Source organism: Schistocerca nitens, chromosome 11, assembly GCF_023898315.1.
Source record: "Schistocerca nitens isolate TAMUIC-IGC-003100 chromosome 11, iqSchNite1.1, whole genome shotgun sequence".
Classification (NCBI taxonomy): domain Eukaryota; kingdom Metazoa; phylum Arthropoda; class Insecta; order Orthoptera; family Acrididae; genus Schistocerca; species Schistocerca nitens.
Window position 1 is genome coordinate 107,434,859 of NC_064624.1, and position 20,375 is coordinate 107,455,233.

A 20,375-nucleotide genomic window follows, 5' to 3' on the forward strand; every position below is an offset into this window, starting at 1 on the left:
ACTTCCAGATACTGAATGACAAACACGTCTTCAATGGTAATCTTCTGTATTGTTCCAACTATCTAACATAAGTTGCGAAGACGGACCCAAATATTAGCAACTCGTAAACTCACACACATTAGTCAATATGTCTGGCCACATTGAACACGATTTAAGATCTAAGGCTTGTCTTGAGCATTTACACAGTAGTACGTCTGTTTTCTCTGAGGTGTTTGTAATAGTTGTGCAAACAAAGTTGACACTCGGCGTGGTGGCTGGTGGGAGTGACTGTAAATGAGAAATGCTTTTACAGTCTCTCCCATCAGCCACCGCACCAACTGTCAACTTTGTTTGCATGTGTAATAACGTGTCCAGGGGGCGCCACCGAGGCATACTGTATTTACTCGAATCTAAGCCGTCCTTTTTTTCCGGTTTTTGTAATCCAAAAAAACGCCTGCGGCTTAGACTCGAGTGCAAAGTAAGCATTAATTCTGAAAAATTTTGGTAGTTGCCGCCACAACTAACTTCTGCCGTCAAATATATGTGGCACTACACAGGCGTGCTTTGCAGGCCCATTGATAAATATTGGTGCCAAAACCTCTGCGTCAGTAAATAAATTAAAAGAAAAGGTAGAAGAATGTAAACATTATACCATGTTTTCTTTCGTGTTTGCTGCTATCTCATTTAAATCCTGCCTGACTAATAAACTATGAATCTAGAGTGAAGAATATACGTTTCATGTCATGTTCATATTCGTATTATTCTTATGCTCAATAGTGATACAGTCAGAAATGAAGCACAGCAACTGTCTAGATCTTTAAATCTAAGATGACTCTAATTTCTGTGCAGTATGTAGTGTACTAAAGAGGTGTGTGCAAAGATTTTCAAACGGAGAAAAATTTTCGCTAAACTCTCGTTCTGAACATCATCTATCATACGCTGTCTATTATTTGGTTCTTGTTGACCATTATCAAAGAAAGCAGCAGTGTAAGTAACAACAAATAGCAGTCTCTTGCCATTGTTTCGCTAATGAGACAATTCCTCTATTTTTTTATATTGTAAGCCTTGGTAGCACGCACGTAAGCAAGCCATGCCGCGAGCGGCGACAGGGCGTAAACACTCACTATCAGAATGCGACAAACAATCCACGACACAGTACAATAATGCATTTTGAGCTTAGAGTGACGTAAACACCTATAACGAAAAGAATGTCACTTATCAGATCAAAGCGAAATAAACAATCGATTCAAACCAGACGAAGCACGAGAAAAAGGAAGGGTACCTGTATAAATGTGGACAGAGCGCCTGACACATGGCAATGGCTACTTAGTAAAGCTTAACTGTTAAGCTTACGACTCAAACCAAACTACTGTAGCTGTATCTTAATCCATTCTACCTTAATTGTGTCTCTTGTTACAATGGACCAACTTTGTTTCGATTTTGAAGTGCAGTCTAAAACTTTCCTCTCCCCTTGAATTTCGAGTCTCAAATTTCAGGTGCGGCTTAGATTCAGGAAAACTTTTTTTCCTTGATTTTGAGTATCATTTTTCAGGTGCGGCTTAGATTCGAGTGCGGCTTAGATTCGAGTAAATACGGTAAACGTCCACACCTAGCAAGTTTTATCGCTCACCATGCCGCATCTTGCCCCTGCTGTGTTATGTCACTGCGTATGCACTGTCTGCACAGATCATGTATTGTGGTGTTCCCACTACATAAAATGTTCGTGGGAGAGACTGCTGTCGTTTGCCAGTGCGATCATTCTCAGTAGAACACAGGCCATTCTCACAAATTCATTTCCAGTAACATATTAAGGATTAAGTTGATTTTAATAAACATAAACATACTCTTTAACTTTCATTAACTTTCTTCATGTCCGTTAAGATTAATTAGGTACCTACTGTTTATGACAAAAATGACGTTGCACCGCCCGCGGAATTTGTTTCCTCACAAGTTCAGGATATGTAAGCAATTGGCTAAGCTGGAGTGTGTGTGATTAATGTGATCAGATGTTAAATGTTGTTCATTCACATTAAGTACTACTTTTTGTTAGCGGTTTGACTGTGGAAGGTAAATTGTGGCACTTGTTCTATCTTCACAATCCGTGGCCACATTTAAGTGATAACAAAAAAAATTGTTCAAATGGCTCTGAGCACTATGGGACTCAACATCTTAGGTCATAAGTCCCCTAGAACTTAGAACTAATTAAACCTAACTAACCTAAGGACATCACACACACCCATGCCCGAGGCAGGATTCGAACCTGCGACCGTAGCAGCCTCCCGGTTCCGGACTGCAGCGCCAGAACCGCACGGCCACCGCGGCCGGCTAAGTGATAACAAGAATTTTGTATCCGATTCAGGAGAACAGATACTTTAGGATTGTAAACTGCATCAGTTGTCTGTGGTGTGTCTCAGCTAGTGTGGACTGGTCCATAGTAAACTGTTTCATTACAAACATAAATTCCATACATGTGGTCAAATCGTTAGAGAAGCTGATAAAAACATTAAACCCCTTTGCCCAGAAGTGCTCCAGGCGAACATTTTTGTTTTTGTCTTCTAAACAAGCCTCGCTATCATGTGTGTTAATGTTCTTGAGTGGAAATATGTACATTGTGTGAGATATTCTCCGATTATCCTGTATTTTGATTCTTGTGTGATTTAATGTTGATAACAAAATAATTATGAAACTAAATGATTACCCCCCCCTGCCCCCCCCCCCCCCCCCCCTGCGGTGTCCCACTCGATCTTCCCCAATGAAAACATTTTTAGAATGACATTTTCACTCTGCAGTGGAGTGTGCGCTGATATGAAACTTCTTGGCAGATTAAAACTGTGTGCCGGAATGAGACTCAAACTCGGGACCTTTGCCTTTTGCGGGCAAGTGCCCTACCAACCGAGCTAGGTCCTGATTTCGAGTCTCGGTCGGGCACACAGTTTTAATCTGCCAGGAAGTTTCATATCAGTGCACACTCCGCTGCAGACTGAAAATCTCATTCTGGAAACATCCCTCAGGCTGTGGCTAAGCCATGTCTCCGCAATATCCTTTCTTTCAGGAGTGCTAGTTCTGCAAGGTTTTCAGGAGAGCTTCTGTAAAGTTTGGAAGGTAGGAGACGAGGTACTGGCAGAAGTAAAGCTGTGAGGATGGGGTGTGAGTCGTGCTTGGGTAGCTCAGTTGGTAGAGCACTTGCCCGCGAAAGGCAAAGGTCCCGAGTTCGAGTCGGTCTGGCACACAGTTTTAATCATCCGGGAAATTTCTGAAACATTTCTGAATCTCATGTAAAGTAACACTCTAATGCTTAACGAAGTTGACTTTTCCAGTAACGGATTAACAATTACCAAAATTAACTTTTTGATTAACTTTACCCAGCTATGATTGTACCCTCGAAATAATAATAATAATAATAATAATAATAATAATAATAATGATGATGATGATGATGATGATGATGATGATGATGATAATTCCTGTGGAGGCCCGGGAAAAGAATAGGCCTCCGGTATGTTCTGCCAGTCGTAAAAGGCGACGAAAAGAACAAACCACTAATAGGGCTAACCCTCCTTTTAGTGTGATTAGTTGGATCAGGACAGAACTAAAGAAGCCTCGGACAAGCGCCGTCATGGTCGGGGACAACGCTTGAACCCTATGCCCGCCCACAATGGTAACGACACTGCTAGCCAACTGGAAAATGATTCAAATCCAAATAGAGGTGTTTTGCAGGATATGCTTCCTGCAACCACCCTAGAAGGAAAACAAAGACAGAGGATGAGATGGTCAGATGAAGTTAATCGACACCTCATGTTCTGTTATTACCAAGCAACAAACCTAGGAACCAACACAACTGGATACAGATCACAAGTATACACAACATTTATTACCAGATACCCGGAATTAAAATTTTTAACAGAACAACGACTAGCTGATCAGATCCGTGTAATAATAAAAAATAACAGGATACCCCAGTCAGAATTAGAAAACATCAAACAAGTACAACAAATACTGGAACAAAATAATGTGCAATTAGAATAAGAAGAAAATACAGTAATGGACTCAAACATCCCAGAGAAAACAAACAAACAGAACAAAATGCGTCAATTAAACAATCAGAGGAAAACGAAATCTTAAGACAGCCACCAGAACAAGCACAAATAGAACACGAAGTGACACACATGTTAGATATAGAAGAAAAATTTCAGCTGACACATATAGAATACAAAGACACAAATACAGACATTAGACCATTCTTGCACAGACCACCAAATAACCCACAAGTCGAAACAACAATAACAACTATCAACACAATCATACACAACAAAATAAATGAAAATACAACTATGGAAGAGTTACAACTACTGGTTTATGTAGGAGCACTCACTACACTAAATATACACACTAGGCAGAGATCAGAACCAACCAACACACAGAAGAAACCCACAAAACCAGCATGGCAACACAGGCTACAGATCAGAATAGAAAAACTGAGAAAAGACATCGGACAGCTAACACAATTTATAAGAAATGAAATATCAGACAAAAAACGAAAAAGGTTAGGTAAAATCTCACAACAAGAAACACTAGAGCAATTAGATGAAAAGAAGCAGAAAATACAAGCATTGGCCAAACGACTTAGAAGATACAAAAAAAGTGAAAATAGAAGGAAACAAAACCAAACATTCAACACAAACCAAAAGAGATTTTACCAAACAATAGATAACACACACATTAAAATAGACAATCCACCAAACATAACAAACATGGAACACTTCTGGAGCAACATATGGTCAAACCCGGTACAACATAACAGGCATGCACGGTGGATACAAGCACAAACAGACTCATACAAGATGATACCACAAATGCCTGAAGTGATAATTTTGCAACATGAAGTCACCCGAGCAATTAATTCTACGCACAATTGGAAAGCCCCTGGAAATGATAAAATAGCAAATTTCTGGCTAAAGAAGTTCACCTCAACACATTCACATCTAACTAAATTATTTAACAGTTACGTTGCAGACCCATACACATTCCCTGATACACTTACACATGGAATAACCTATCTGAAACCTAAAGATCAAGCAGACACAGCAAACCCAGCTAAATATCGCCCCATAACATGCCTACCAACAATCTACAAAATATTAACTTCAGTCATTACACAGAAATTAATGACACATACAACACAGAACAAAATTATAAATGAAGAACAAAAAGGCTGTTGCAAAGCAGCACGAGGATGTAAAGAGCAACTGATAATAGATGCAGAGGTGACATATCAAGCTAAAACTAAACAAAGGTCGCTGCACTACGCATACATTGATTACCAAAAAGCTTTTGATAGTGTACCCCACTCATGGTTACTACAAATATTGGAAATATACAAAGTAGATCCTAAATTGATACAGTTCCTAAACATAGTAATGAAAAACTGGAAAACCACACTTAATATCCAAACAAATTCAGATAATATCACATCACAGCCAATACAGATTAAGCGTGGAATATACCAAGGAGACTCATTAAGTCCTTTCTGGTTCTGTCTTGCTCTGAACCCACTATCCAACATGCTAAATAATACAAATTATGGATATAATATTACTGGAACATACCCACACAAAATCACACATTTGCTATACATGGATGATCTAAAACTACTGGCAGCAACAAATCAACAACTCAACCAATTACTAAAGATAACAGAAGTATTCAGCAATGATATAAATATGGCTTTTGGAACAGATAAATGTAAGAAAAATAGCATAGTCAAGGGAAAACACACCAAACAGGAAGATTACATATTGGATAACCAGAGCGACTGCATAGAAGCGATGGAAAAAACGGATGCCTATAAATATCTAGGATACAGACAAAAAATAGGAATAGATAATACAAATATTAAAGAAGAACTAAAAGAAAAATATAGACAAAGACTAACAAAAATACTGAAAACAGAATTGACAGCAAGAAACAAGACCAAAGCTATAAATACTTATGCCATACCAATATTGACCTACTCATTTGGAGTAGTGAAATGGAGTAACACAGACCTAGAAGCACTCAATACACTTACACGATCACAATGCCACAAATATAGAATACATCACATACATTCAGCAACAGAAAGATTCACATTAAGCAGAAAGGAAGGAGGAAGGGGATTTATCGACATAAAAAACCTACATTATGGACAGGTAGACAATTTAAGAAAATTCTTTCTAGAACGAGCAGAAACTAGCAAAATACACAAGGCAATCACTCATATAAATACATCAGCTACACCACTGCAATATCATAACCACTTCTACAACCCTTTAGATCACATAACATCAACAGATACGAAGAAAGTAAATTGGAAAAAGAAAACACTTCATGGCAAGCACCCGTATCATCTAACACAGCCACACATCGATCAAGACGCATCCAACACATGGCTAAGAAAAGGCAATATATACAGTGAGACGGAAGGATTCATGATTGCAATACAGGACCAAACAATAAACACCAGATATTACGGCAAGCATATTATTAAAGACCCCAATACCACAACAGATAAATGCAGACTTTGCAAACAACAAATAGAAACAGTAGGTCACATCACAAGCGGATGTACAATACTAGCAAATACAGAATACCCCAGAAGACACGACAATGTAGCAAAAATAATACATCAACAGCTTGCCTTACAACATAAACTTATAAAACAACATGTTCCCACATACAAGTATGCACCACAAAATGTACTGGAGAATGATGAATACAAATTATACTGGAACAGAACCATTATAACAGATAAAACAACACCACGTAACAAACCTGACATCATACTCACCAATAAAAAGAAGAAATTAACACAGCTAATTGAAATATCCATATCCAATACAACAAATATACAGAAGATAACAGGAGAAAAAATTGACAAATACATCAAACGGGTTGAGGAAGTCAAGGATATGTGGCATCAGGATAAAGTTGACATTATACCAATTATACTGTCAACTACAGGAGTCATACCACGCAATATCCACCAGTACATCAATGCAATACAGCTACATCCAAACATATATATAGAACTACAGAAATCTGTAATTATTGACACTTGTTCAATTACCCAAAAGTTCCTAAATGCAATGTAACATATACCGTACAGTTAAAAGGAAGTCACGCTTGATCAAGGTCCGCGTCACTGTCCATTTTTGACCAGACATAACGTCTGAGAAAAGAAAGAATAATAATAATAATAATAATAATAATAAACATGTTCAGTGTCATAGCAAAGCAGTAATGCTTCTGTCTTAGGTACGTTAAGTATTGTGGTGTGCGTTGCAGGCCTGGCCCAACTCTGCCGGCTGCCGAGGTTGCGGACCCTGCGGCTGGACCGCAAGCTGTCCTTCGAAGACTTCAGCGAGATGGCGGCGTGTCTGAACGAGCGACTGCGCCGACCGGACGCGGCGGTGCACTGCGGCTGCAAGGCGCACGACCTGTCTTTCCTGACGCAGTGCCGCGGGCTCGTCTCGCTGCACCTGTCGCCGTGCGACGAGTTCGCGTGCGCGCTGCCGCGGCTGCGCTCTCTGACGCTGAAGTGCGACGACGTGCAGGCGGTCGGGGACCGGCTGGACGCGGCGGTGCGGTTGCTGCCGCAGCTGCGCGAGCTGTGCCTGCTCGGTCGCTGGTGGGTGGGCGACGAGCACTTGCGCCGCATCCGCGCCGTCGCGCCCGTCTCTTACCTGTACCGGTCGGAGCTGTCGACCACGGGCAAGGTGTGCCTCGGAATCAGGTTTGAGAGGTCCTAACGGACGTGTGCCACGATCGAGGGTATTTCTCGTGTACACAGCTATTTAACTTTTCTGTATTCGGTGCCCTTCGATCTCGTAGCGAGATCTGTGAATCGGAGTACTGTGTGTATAATTTGTTTGTATTACTGCTGTCAGTAGTTCCTTGTGAGTGTAATACTTTTGTTTTGTTCTTTAGAGACTGTTGTTATTTTATTAGTGTTAGTTTAAAAAGGAAAATTCACTGTGTCAATATAGGCAGAAATGCTGACCAAAACTTCCCTTCAGAAGGTGAAATATTTAGCACTGCCAAGAAGGAAAGACTGGTATGTTGGGGAAGGTTTAAGGATGAGAATGCGTTGTGATACACTGGATTCAACAGCAAAGTTACTAAACTTGCTATCGCTGATGAGACAGGTAAGAGCACTGAATTCTCTGGCTCTTTAGAAGTGTTTGTGCATTGCTGTAGTCACCTGTACTCTGTAAGTTGTAATGCACCTCTTTCTCTGGGGGACAAATATTAATTATTATCAGTAGTAGTATATTAACCTACAAATTATCATTTTAAACCTGTGTGGTCTCCCTGGTGTGCCAAGTGGACCACAAGTCCCCGTCACGCTGTTCACTCTGACAACAGAGTACATACAGGGCTGAAGACATAAGTGAAAGAAAGGCATCGTCACAATATGAGCTTAGAGTAATATAACTTTCTTACCTTTATTGGTCGTTGTTGCACGCTCGTGGTCCAGTGATGAATCTCGCCATCCGCTGTTTGTTAAATCAATTTGAGGTCCGAGGTGTGTATTCTGCTGCGTAAGAACTGACACATATTTAAGCTTCCAACTTTTATTTTATAAATGCTGATCATGATGATATTCAGTAATTTTCAATGTAACAGCTTTTCCAATACATAATTTCGTTCCCTCTATCCTCGACCTCCTCAAAGCAAGCGTATTACGAGACGTCTCGACACCAACTGCCCATTGTCTCTACACTTGCCAACAACCGGCTCCTGTTTACAGAGCTTACGAACTGTGCAGTACCGCCAACCTTAGTTGTATATAGATATACACATCGCACGTATACATATATGAAAACATAGTAAGAAAAATGAAAAGTGTCTATAATATAGTTCTGTGGCAATATACCTCACGATTGTCCTCATGTTAACAGTTTTGTAATAGAATAATAATATTTCAGTCTATGCTTACGTAGTTGAAGTTCACTTGCTCCTTCAAGTTGATTGACGGCACCCCACACCTCGCCAGCCGGTGGTGTCGGAAGTTTCAGTAGTCCGTTCCATTACAAAGTGTAGGTCAGCAATGTCTTCATTTGAAGTAGACCTGTTCGTAAAAAGACATAGATGACATGCAAGATCATTTATATTCTTTATTAGTTTGTCGGTCAAATTTTAAATTAGCCTAAATGCACGTTCCTCCGAGGCAAAAGAGCAAGAGTTGAACCCGAAGAGGTGCATCGCAACACGGATGTAGATTAGTCAACAAAATACTAGTAATTTCCCAACATTTACATTGTCTAGTTCATTGGCTGTATCCGGTACACACTTTAGTGTAACTCGCAACATCACTGACTTTAAACGTCTCTGCAACTTTATAAACGATTCCTTAATGCAGCCGATCAGACACTCGAGCAACCGTTCTACCCGTGCCAGCCGCTGTGCGGTCCTGTGACGGTTTCTCCCGTCTCAAATTATGCTTCTTACCTTATACCGGACAGAGACGGAACCTCCGATTGTCTTCCTGTACAGCTACTTTTACTATGTAGAACAACACGCTATGTACTCTGGGCACAATCTATTTTATTGGCCAGGCTACAACTCAAACTAAGTGTGCAACTCGGATAATAACTCGGTCGTTTCACTATAACGTCTCGTCCGGCAGATTTTTGTCATCACTCGTCTCTTTTCTTACTTCTACATTCTTAGATCTGTGTTGACAAAAAAATAATATTAAATATATAAATACATAATGATCAGTGTTGAATATCAAATTTAAATACAATAGCACTTTCGACATGGAATCGGCCTGCTTTTTGGTACGGACCGTTTTAACCCTTCAAGCCGGTAGTTTCCAGGTGCTTGCCTAGACTAGTGGCAGTAGTTTATATGGCCGGCTGGCCCCAGAATGCTGCGTTTCAGTGAAATTGCTCTAGGATGGGAATTACGTGTTTAGGTGTTATGAACATTTCAGGAATTAGTATCAATACATATTTATTACACTGGTCAACACTCATTTTCTTGCCAAGGATATTTGAGTGGCTTTAGGATGGGTTAGTGGTGCTGAGGATGAATATAGCAACCATTTATGCAGTTTGGCTCTAGTTTTTGAGATAATGCATGATTTATTCAAAAAATTAGAAAAAATTGCTAATACTGAACTCGAGCGCTACAAACTACAATGAAAAAAGAAAATAATCTTTATAAATAGCTTCTATGAAAACCTGATAGGCATTTGTCCACGTATAAAATATAATTGAAAAGTTTCTCTATAAGTATATCATTTTCCGTCCATGACGAACCGCTTCCTGCACGCTTTCCTTTTATAGGTCTCTTCAGAACAGTCACGTTGCAGATTCCAGCAATAATCTGCCATCATATGCCTGTCCCATCTTCCTTTATATCTTTCCTCTATTCCTTTCATATCTTGATGGAACCGCTCTCCTTGTTCCTCACTGAAATCACCTAGATTACGAGGAAATCGATCCAAGTGGCTGTGAAGGAAGTGCAATTTTATGCTCATGTTAGCTCCTAAGTTTTGAAAGTTAGTGAGCATGTTTTTGACCAGTTCCTCGTAATTGGGAGCTTTATGATTGCCCAAAAAACATTTCACAACAGCGACAAAACTGTTCCAGGCCGATGCTTCAGTGACAGTCATGACACTTGTAAAATTGGTATCGTTGATGAGCCTGCAAATTTGAGGACCATCAAATATTCCTGCCTTAAGTTTTTCACTACTGAGTCCAGGGAACGTATTGCAGATGTATGTGAAGCAATTACCATTTCTGTCTAAAGCTTTGGTGAATTGCTTCATTAGTCCTAACTTAATATGTAATGGTGGAAGAACAATCTTGTCCCTACTAACCAGAGGTTCATTAATGATGTTTGCTTCACCAACAGCCATATGTTCCCTTGGAGCCATTTTTTCTGCTTCCAATGTTCGTGCTTTGCCCTACTATCCCACATGCAGATAAAACATGGGTGCTTTGTGTATCCACCTTGTTGTCCAAGCAAGAAGTTCACCATTTTCAAATCAACACAAATCAACCACTGGTGCTGCATATACTGAATTTTCTGCAGAACCATCTTGATGTTAGCATATGCTTCACAAAGTTTTGTTGAGTGGGCAATTGGAATAGATGCGTAACGATTGCCATTGTGTAGGAGAACACATTTTAAACTTCTAGTGGAACTGTCTATGAAGAGACGCCAGTCCTCTGGTCTATATTCCGGCAGCCCCAATTCAAGTAAAGGTCCAGGTATATTGCTGCAATACACTATAACCTCTTCTTGGTTGAAGTATGGAAGAAGGTTTTCTTCTCTCGTCCGGTAAGCTGTTATTTTAACACTTGGATGAAGACAGTTCTTTTCCTTAAGCCTGGATGCTAAGAGTTCTGATGCTTGCTTTGAAAGATTGAGTTCTCGTATCAAGTCACTGAGCTCCTTCTGGTCGAACTGCTGGGGTTGTGTCTCACGTCCTTCGTATTCCGAACCACTACTTGTACATTCCTCGCCGTGCACATCGTCATCTGATGATGTTAGCGTGGGTAATGTTGTGAAGGTTGGTACAGGAACATCGTTGCTGTGCACCACCGGTCTTCTTGCTGACTCCAAATCGGGATATTCCCACTTTCGTTTTTTGAACCTATTAAAACCTTTCACATTAGCAATGCAAAAATAGCAATCATCTGTATGGTTCTTCTGCTCTCGCCATACCATAGGCACTCCGAAGTTTAAGCTTTTCCTTTTTCGTTTTGTCCACTGCCGTAAGCACTCCACACAGCATTTACAAACTTTATGGGGTGCCCACGCCTTGTCTTGATCTCCAAGTTTAATTCCGAAATATGCCAGATACGCTTCCTTCACAAAAGGAGTGATATTCTTCCTGTTCTTTTGAAGAACGTATTCACCACAAATGTAGCAGAACTCATCTGGATGGTTCACGCAAAGACAGCGTGAAGAACTCATGTTTTCCTAAAACAAAATTGCACAAATACTACATATTATGCAGAACTTTCTTGTATTTGCATGTCAATCACATCCAACAAACATCATTAATTGTTTTGTGTGAAATGAATACTCACCTCTTATTTGCTACGTCACGATGAAAAGGTTCTATCTCCTTGAAGCTGCACTGCACATGTGTGTGACTTTCGACCATCGCCATTTTTCTTGTTTACACTGAACGCTACCTATCGGCTGTTGCGGGGATTACCTCGGCCAACAAATGAATGTCGAGTACCGCCGAATTCAAATCTGCACAACCCTCAATATCTTCAACACAACAGGACTGAACACATGCTGACAGTGTGATGTTTGCATGATGTAATCCTCAACCACACAGATGCACTCCCTGAGCACAATTGTTTAATAAAGATAGTACAATATCACTAATTAAAAAACAGGTAGCAAATACATTACACCATATATGGACCCTGCAGTCGATATTATCCACATGAAACTCTCATTTCCACAAATAAACTATATCTCAAAAACCAGAGCCAATTTGGAAAAAGTACAAATATACTCGGAATGAGTATCATAACAATATCCCATTTTCGTTCAAACTTCCCTGGCAACGAAAAAAAAATTTTATTTTGTAGAGCTGTGTTATGATTAAAACATACATTGTCACTTAAAATGAATTTTGAGTGTGGTATATTTTGAAACAATCTTCAAAACAAAGTCCTACACCACAGTCCTCGCATCAGAATGATGTTTCCTTCTGTTTCCCCGTCTTCTTGCAGCAAACTGAACATCTCTTTGTAGGCTTCTCAATAAAATACCTTGCTGTGAGCCTTTCGGGCACAGGAGTTTTTGAAGGTCACCCACATCGAGGTGAAGTTACATTCTTCCCGTGAATTTCCAGCAATTGTGTTGTGAGCAGAAGTCTGAAATTTATACGCATCTCTTCTGTTGTTTTTTCACTAGCATTGTAAACAATAAAAGCGTTGTGCACTGCAACATTCATCAGCCTTCTAAACATTTTCATGTACCACTTTACACCTTTCTTGCTTTCCGTGAGAAAAGGTTGTGGTTTCTGATCCTTCAAATCTACACCGCCCATAAAACTGTTGTACTCTTTTATGCACGAGGCTCTCTTACCTCGTTGCCGCTTTTGGTTGCCGTAACAACTGCATCATTATGAAATGTAGAAATAAAGGCAACCTGCATTTTATCCATCCATTTCAGTACCATTACGCTGTGTGAATGATATGCTACGAGTTCACCTTTCTTCAGTTTTGCACGTCTCAAGACATCAGGTACATTCTTCGTATTCAGTCGAAGTGTGCCAGCTACATTCGTACCCCTTTCCTTCAAAAAGTGGCACAAGAGTATGCGGTTATAATAATTGTCCATCCAGAATGTATGGCCTCAGTTGAAAAGAGGCTCAACAAGCTTCCCTACAATCTGACTGGTTTTCAGGGTATCTGCAGAAAGAAATTTCTTTTCTATTTCTGTGGAACTTCTTGCATAAATAATAAATTGCCATGAATAACCTGTGGACGATTCGCAGATCTCATGGGACTTTATACAAAACTTTGCTGATTTTAGAGGTAGATAGGTTTTTATTGCCAGCCTTCCTTTCCATAACGTAAGAGATTCATCGATATACATGTTTTCTTCCGTGTTGTATGTATTTATAAATGTATCATTCAAGTGCTGAATGACGGAACCCAACTTGAACAATCTCTTATTGCCTTCAAATGTATTCATTTCTTCATTGTTTACAAAATGAAGGAATGTGCACAGTAGCTCAAACCTGTCTCGTTGCATACTCTGGTAAAAAATCGGCGTGCTCAAAAGCGGATGCTTGCTGAAATATGACTTTATGGATGGCTTCTGAATAATTCCCATCAACATCTGCAGTGCGAAAAACACACAAAGCTCATCTTTGTCAGTATCTACCCAGTTACGTAGCCTAGAACGAGGTTGTAGAACAGTCTGTTTTTGTATACAATCTGCAGCATAACGGTTACTTTCACTCACAATTGTTTCTACGACGGTTTCACCGAAATAGAGCTTGAACGCTTCAGCTGCAGAATTTACCTGTATCACAGTTCCACATTTACCAACGAATGGTGTTTTCAAAGAGACATAAGAGCTGTCAACTTCTTGCTATTTCCAGTCTTCTTCATTCCATGCGCGTTTCACTGGTGCACCTGGTTTGATGTCATTGTCACTGTCCGCCGTTTCTTCTTCACTTCTTTCGGGTGTTTCTTCCAAACAGTCAAAATCACTTTCATTGTCAACATCTACATCACTCCCGCTGTCATTTACACTATCTAAACCATTCGTCAATTCATTGAGAATTTGCTCTGAAGTAAGACCGCACAAAATGTTTGGCTGCATCGTTTTGCGTTCGAGAGTGTCGCTCGGACTGTAAGATACGACACGTTATGTCTCCCGACTGCCTCACTTCGTGACAAAGCTCTTCGAAGCAGAGCAGCACAGATAAGTCTGTAGTTAGCTGACAAAGTAGTATCGGCTGTCATCAACAGATGGCAGAGCAATACAGTTTTACCTAGAGAGCCTGCATAGGGAGAGAGTGGCCAAAACGACGATATGGTGGCTTTTTTTCTGCCAAACTGCGGGCTGGACTTTTGAATGGCCAGTAATGGAGTAGTGGAGTACACATTCATCGAATCAAAAGCACAAGACAATATGGAGAAATCATTCGTTAAATGCCTTTCTTTACAGCTATAATATATTCATAGTAGCCTACTACATATAGCACAGGAAAATTTGATACAGTGGCTGTAAAAATTATTCGTTACTTGCATTTGCCTTTTACTAGACATATTGCAATGAAAGTAACGTAAATAAAAAAATATATAGTGTATAGCATTTGTTATGTATTGAAAATGCATAACTAAAGATTTAACATGCCTGTATTACGTCAGATGAATGAAAGTCGTAAGCAGTTGTTTACTTGTGACGTGCAAAAAGTGTGAGACGTATTAGTACTTCTTGTCACGTCTTCAAACTTTTTGCATGTCACAAGACACACACACATACTGAATACCTCTCTTAGATAACAAACTAAAAAGATTACAAAAATCAGGTAATGTCAAATGTGGGCTACTGTAATAACGACCAAATATAACAAGAAAACTACCGTATCCCTTTTACGCCACAGTAAGTAGGCCTATTAAAACTGTCTTCAAGAGTACCTACAATTATTTACTACGAATAATGTTTCAGTAACCACGACAACTGCTAAAAATGTGCTTACAACTTGCCTGCGTCAACAGTCAGGCAATAATACTGAAACCAAATTAATGCCTAGTGTTCTGATTCGGAACGAAATAAAGTTTGACGCTATGAAGTCGAATGAGTGTGGCACGACAATTACAGGAACTTTCCATTTCCAGCAAGGACTGTCAGATATTGGCTTCAGAAAAGCTTGTGATGCTACCAGTATGCATGAACTGTTAAAGAAATAAGAGCTTAAAAATGCAGTAAATTGTAGTAGGCCTACCTGTTTTGCGTGACTAATAATATTTAAAAAAAATGGACACCTTAAAATCAGAGTTCTCTGAGCAAAGTGAAGAACCAAACATTTTTATAGGCATAACTAAATAAATATTTCGGATAATATATACCATTAAGAAAGTTGTACCTGTACAAGAGTTACTCAATCCTTCCTGACTAGGCATTTCAGACTGCAACAAGAAGTTACAAATTTTGCCGAAGATTACCAAATTCAAAATATTCTTGTTTCTAATACAGTAGATATTTGGAACATCTGTTTCTCACAAATATGAAACGTCAAGTTTCAAGTTAATATATCAGTAATGAGTTGCAGCCAGCAACCAATCAATGCACTGAATACCTTAAGGATGGCCTGGAATTTTAGTCGTCTCTCTCTTCTTGTCTCTTAAATAATTTGCTAGCCACATGGCATTTTCCATAAGCACTGAAACATATTAGTTTCATTGGGCCACAGGCCCACATCATGGAGAAAAAGCAGATAAGGAAAGTTCCCTGTCACCGGAAAGAAAAGTCCTTCCACCAATAAATAGTGTGTGATGGAGCACTTCCTGAAATACTTAATTGTGCTGTCCAGCAATAGTGTTTCCCGAGGCAACAAAAAATCCTGTAAACATTACATGAATCTTAGAAGTATTAAGAACACAGAATGGCTCAAATTTGTCACTTCGTTATAACAAAATTATATATAGCATGACACATATCAGTAACAATGCAGGAAATAAGAGAAAATAGATTTATTGGATACAACTTAAATTTATTTTCAATTAACACATATTTAACAGTACCCGTATGAAACAATGTCTATAAAATTCTATAAAAATCAGGATTAAACAACTGTAGTCTATCAACAAAATGTGATTCATATGCTACTGCCCCAAACACAAATGAGTGTCAGAAATTTCTGTGCAATATGGTCATTAAAAAATTCCAAAATTCAACACATCACCACAAAACAAAGTGCTACAGTAATCAAGTATGTTATTACCACACTTTTGTACATAAGATAATTTACAAGCTAGTGCACCACATAAGAGTACATATCATGACCTACACAACAAAAAATCAAAAATGTGAATATATGTTAACGCATATACACAAAAGCTCATGTCAAGTTTGTGCACCATACCAGTAACAGTACGTCAAAAAGATGAATGATATAAAGGGCTTAAACTACACATAATATTACCAAAAACCAGAGGGGTACTGTTTACATGTGTGTATACTATTAAAAAATGTTTGTACGACAGGTGGTTTACAAGATACAGTGCCACATATCAGTATGTGTCAATAAGGCACATGATATACAGGGTGTTACAAAAAGGTACAGCGAAACTTTTAGGAAACATTCCTCACACACAAAGAAAGAAAATATGTTATGTGGACATGTGTCCGGAAATGCTTACTTTCCATGTTAGATCTCATTTTATTACTTCTCTTCAAATCACATTAATTGTGGAATGGAAACACACAGCAACAGAACGTACCAGCGTGACTTCAAACACTTTGTTACAGGAAATGTTCAAAATGTCCTCCGTTAGTGAGGATACGTGCATCCACTCTCCGTCGCACGGAATCCCTGATGTGCTGATGCGACCCTGGAGAATGGTGTATTGTATCACAGCCGTCCACAAAACGAGCACGAAGAGTTTCTACATTTGGTACCGGGGTTGCGTAGACGATAGCTTTTGAATGTTCCCATAAATGAATGTCAAGAGGGTTGAGGTCAGGAGAGCGTGGAGGCCACGGAATTGGTCCGCCTCTACCAATCCGTCGGTCACCGATTCTGTTGTTGAGAAGCGTACGAACACTTCAACTGAAATGTGCAGGAGCTCCATCGTGCACAAACCACATGTTGTGTCGTACTTGTAAAGGCACGTGTTCTAGGAACACAGGTAGAGTATCCCGTACGAAATCACGATAACGTGCTCCATTCGTCAACTGCACGAAGAATTGCCTCGTCCATTGCAGGTGTCCTCGTCGTTCTAGGTCTTCCCCAGTCGCGAGTCGTAGGCTGGAATGTTCCGTGCTTCCTAAGACTCCGATCAATTGCTTCGAACGTCTTCCTGTCGGGACACCTTCGTTCTGGAAATCTGTCTCGATACAGACGTACCGCGCCACAGCTATTGCCCCGTGCTAATCCAAACATCAAATGGGCGTCTGCGAACTCCGCATTTGTAAACATTGCACTGATTGCAAAACCATGTTCTGATGTGCTCGATGCTAGTACTGTAGAGCAATGAGTCGCATGTCAACACGAGCACCGAAGTCAACATTACTTTCCTTCAATTGGGCCAACTGGCGGTGAATCGAGGAAGTACAGTACATACTGACGAAACTAAAATGAGCTCTAACATGGAAATTAAGCGTTTCCGGACACATGTCCACATAACATCTTTTCTTTATTTGTGTGTGAGGAATGTTTCCTGAAAGTTTGGCCGTACCTATTTGTAACACCCTGTATTTAGAGGAGGGTATGTCAGCACAGCTCCACACAAAAGCAGATCTACAAGCAAGTGCACCACATCTGATACCATACACTATGTCAATCGGTGCACTATACACATGACTTAAACTAACGAAGAAAAGTAAAGTATATTTACAAGAGTGTGTGTGTTAGCACACCTATACACAAAAGTTGATCTTCGAACTAGTGCACCACATCAAATACACTATGTCAAAAAGGTCAATGGTATACAGGACTTAAACAAATGAAAAAATTGAAAATATTTACGTGTGTGTGTGTGTGTGTGTGTGTGTGTGTGTGTGTGTGTGTGTTTTAGCACACCTTTACACATAAGCTGATCTTCAAGTTACTGCACCCCATCATTTACACTATCTCAAAGAAAAGGTGGTAATTGGGTAGAGGATGCCTGATCGCCCACCCACTGACTATGATATTACCCAGAAATCGTACATTTACATCATAACTGCATATATATTCAGTAATTAAAGACACTGATGTTACGTAGCTACAGTAGGGTATTGTTATAAATTTGTAATTTAATTCAACTACTCTATATTGTCTGTCAAAGGAAAGGTAAGAAATAATACTTTGCCTACTTAACATTTTGAGCAATTTGTAGTGATTAATGAAAAAGAAAAAAAGAGAAGAAAAGAAAAGGTTGAAAATGTGGGAATAAATTGTGAATAAAAAGGGGTTTTTAAAATCGTTAATGACCGTGACAAAAGGGAAAGAATGAAATGCAAGTCTGACTTCGTATTACAGAAAAGTTATCGGACTTCGTGATTCGGAAAAGCTATTGTCGGGGTGGTCTTTGTGGCGTTTCTGAGCAAAAGTCAAACCAATTTCCACTACAAAAATTATTTGAAACAGAACAGAGAATAACAAAATGTGATTAACAGGGGGAAATGGCGTAGATAAGAGTTCATTCTTTACCATGTTAACATGTCTTCTCTTGTGCAGCGTCCAGGTCTCGTTCTCCAAAAATTTCCTGTTTCATTTCTGCGTGAAAAGTCGTAGCTGCTCCGAAATTTTGCATTCGTCCAGGAATCACTAATTTATACAAGTCAAAACCATCTTGGCATTGAATACAATTTATTTTACCATGCTACTTCCACCCTCCGAATTTCATACCAACTTCCACAATATGTCTGCACATCAATGAGTTTTTTCGTCTTAATCCGACCACGACTAGCTAATAAGAAAGTTAAGCTTCCGCTCTCAAAGACAAAAGCAGGTAGAAAAAACAAAAAGAGTTACAATTTTAGTACCTTCATTTTCTTATATATTTTCTCTGCCGTCGAGCGCTCGTACAGCTGTGAAGATATAATTTATATCTGAAGGAATGAGTGTAGCGCGGCGAAATTCAAAGTCCCGCTGCAAATTGAATGCATACCCGAGGTTTTGCTGTCCATTTCATGTCCAAATTTCAGTGCCATATTCCTCTTCATTTTCATACAGGGTATCTTAAGGCGAAACGTGATAAATCGTTTCATTGACTTCAGCTTTATGTTGTGGCAACCTGGAAACTCAATTCTTTGAATGTTATCATCACTACAGAATTTATCTAGAACAAATTGTAAGCAGTTCAAAATCACTTCCATTTTTTTAAAAAAAAGGAGAAACAATCATCTGATGCATAGATAAGGCTGTCTTTACCTTGGCTGAACTGTTTCGTATTCACAAATTTACAATAGTCTTTGTTTTGCCTGTTACAAGAAGCTACTGCATTCAGGTAGTTACCACACAACTTGTCAAACTTCTTTGCCCTCCCTATAACATACCCAACAATGTGATATAACACATTTCTTTCAGCATTACTTAATTCATCTTCACAATTGATAACATGTTCATTCCAGTCTTTTGGAACCTTAAACAGAGGCTGAACAACAGATGATTGGGTGTGTTTAACTGAACATTGGTCCAAAAAACTGGAAAGGTAAACAGAATCACACTTGTCATAGGAACCCTTCCCTACATCTGAGAAATACTGAGCAACACAAATTGTTTTCAAATTATTTTTGAACTGCAATGCTGTGGGTAACTTCTGAATGCTTCTAACACATGAGAACAAATTTTCGAGACAATCTTGTGTAAATCTAGCAGTAAGCAAAAATTTGTAATCCTTGTTGATCAAAAAGAGTTCCTGTAAATCAAGTACACTTTGCGTGGACTGTCTTACACCACTTTGAACTGGTTTCCAGTGACCATATTTTCCAATTGCCATATGCTCAAATATCATCATCGCTTCATTCAGCAAAGTAATAGCCTCTTCATATTTTTCTGGGTTGAATGTGCTGAGGGCAGTGACTGGATGTCTGGAAGTTATTGTGGAAAACCACTTATCAACCATCTCCACAAACCAGGCTGTTGTTGTGTAATCTGTTTTTTCTGTTTCTGAGGATATGAACTTCAGACCACAACTCGTCTCATGACT

General features: G+C 39.4%; 1 protein-coding gene across 1 annotated transcript in view; it reads left to right on the top strand.

The window, feature by feature from the left end:
- LOC126213275 (F-box/LRR-repeat protein 7-like) overlaps positions 1–8,253 on the top strand; it is a 71,419-nt gene extending 63,166 nt beyond the window's left edge. The window contains exon 3 of the mRNA XM_049940936.1: positions 7,303–8,253. Within this exon, the coding sequence (XP_049796893.1) occupies positions 7,303–7,766 (464 nt within the window). The 3' untranslated portion in view covers positions 7,767–8,253. The remainder of the gene's footprint in view (positions 1–7,302) is intronic.
- Positions 8,254–20,375: the final 12,122 nt, after the last annotated feature.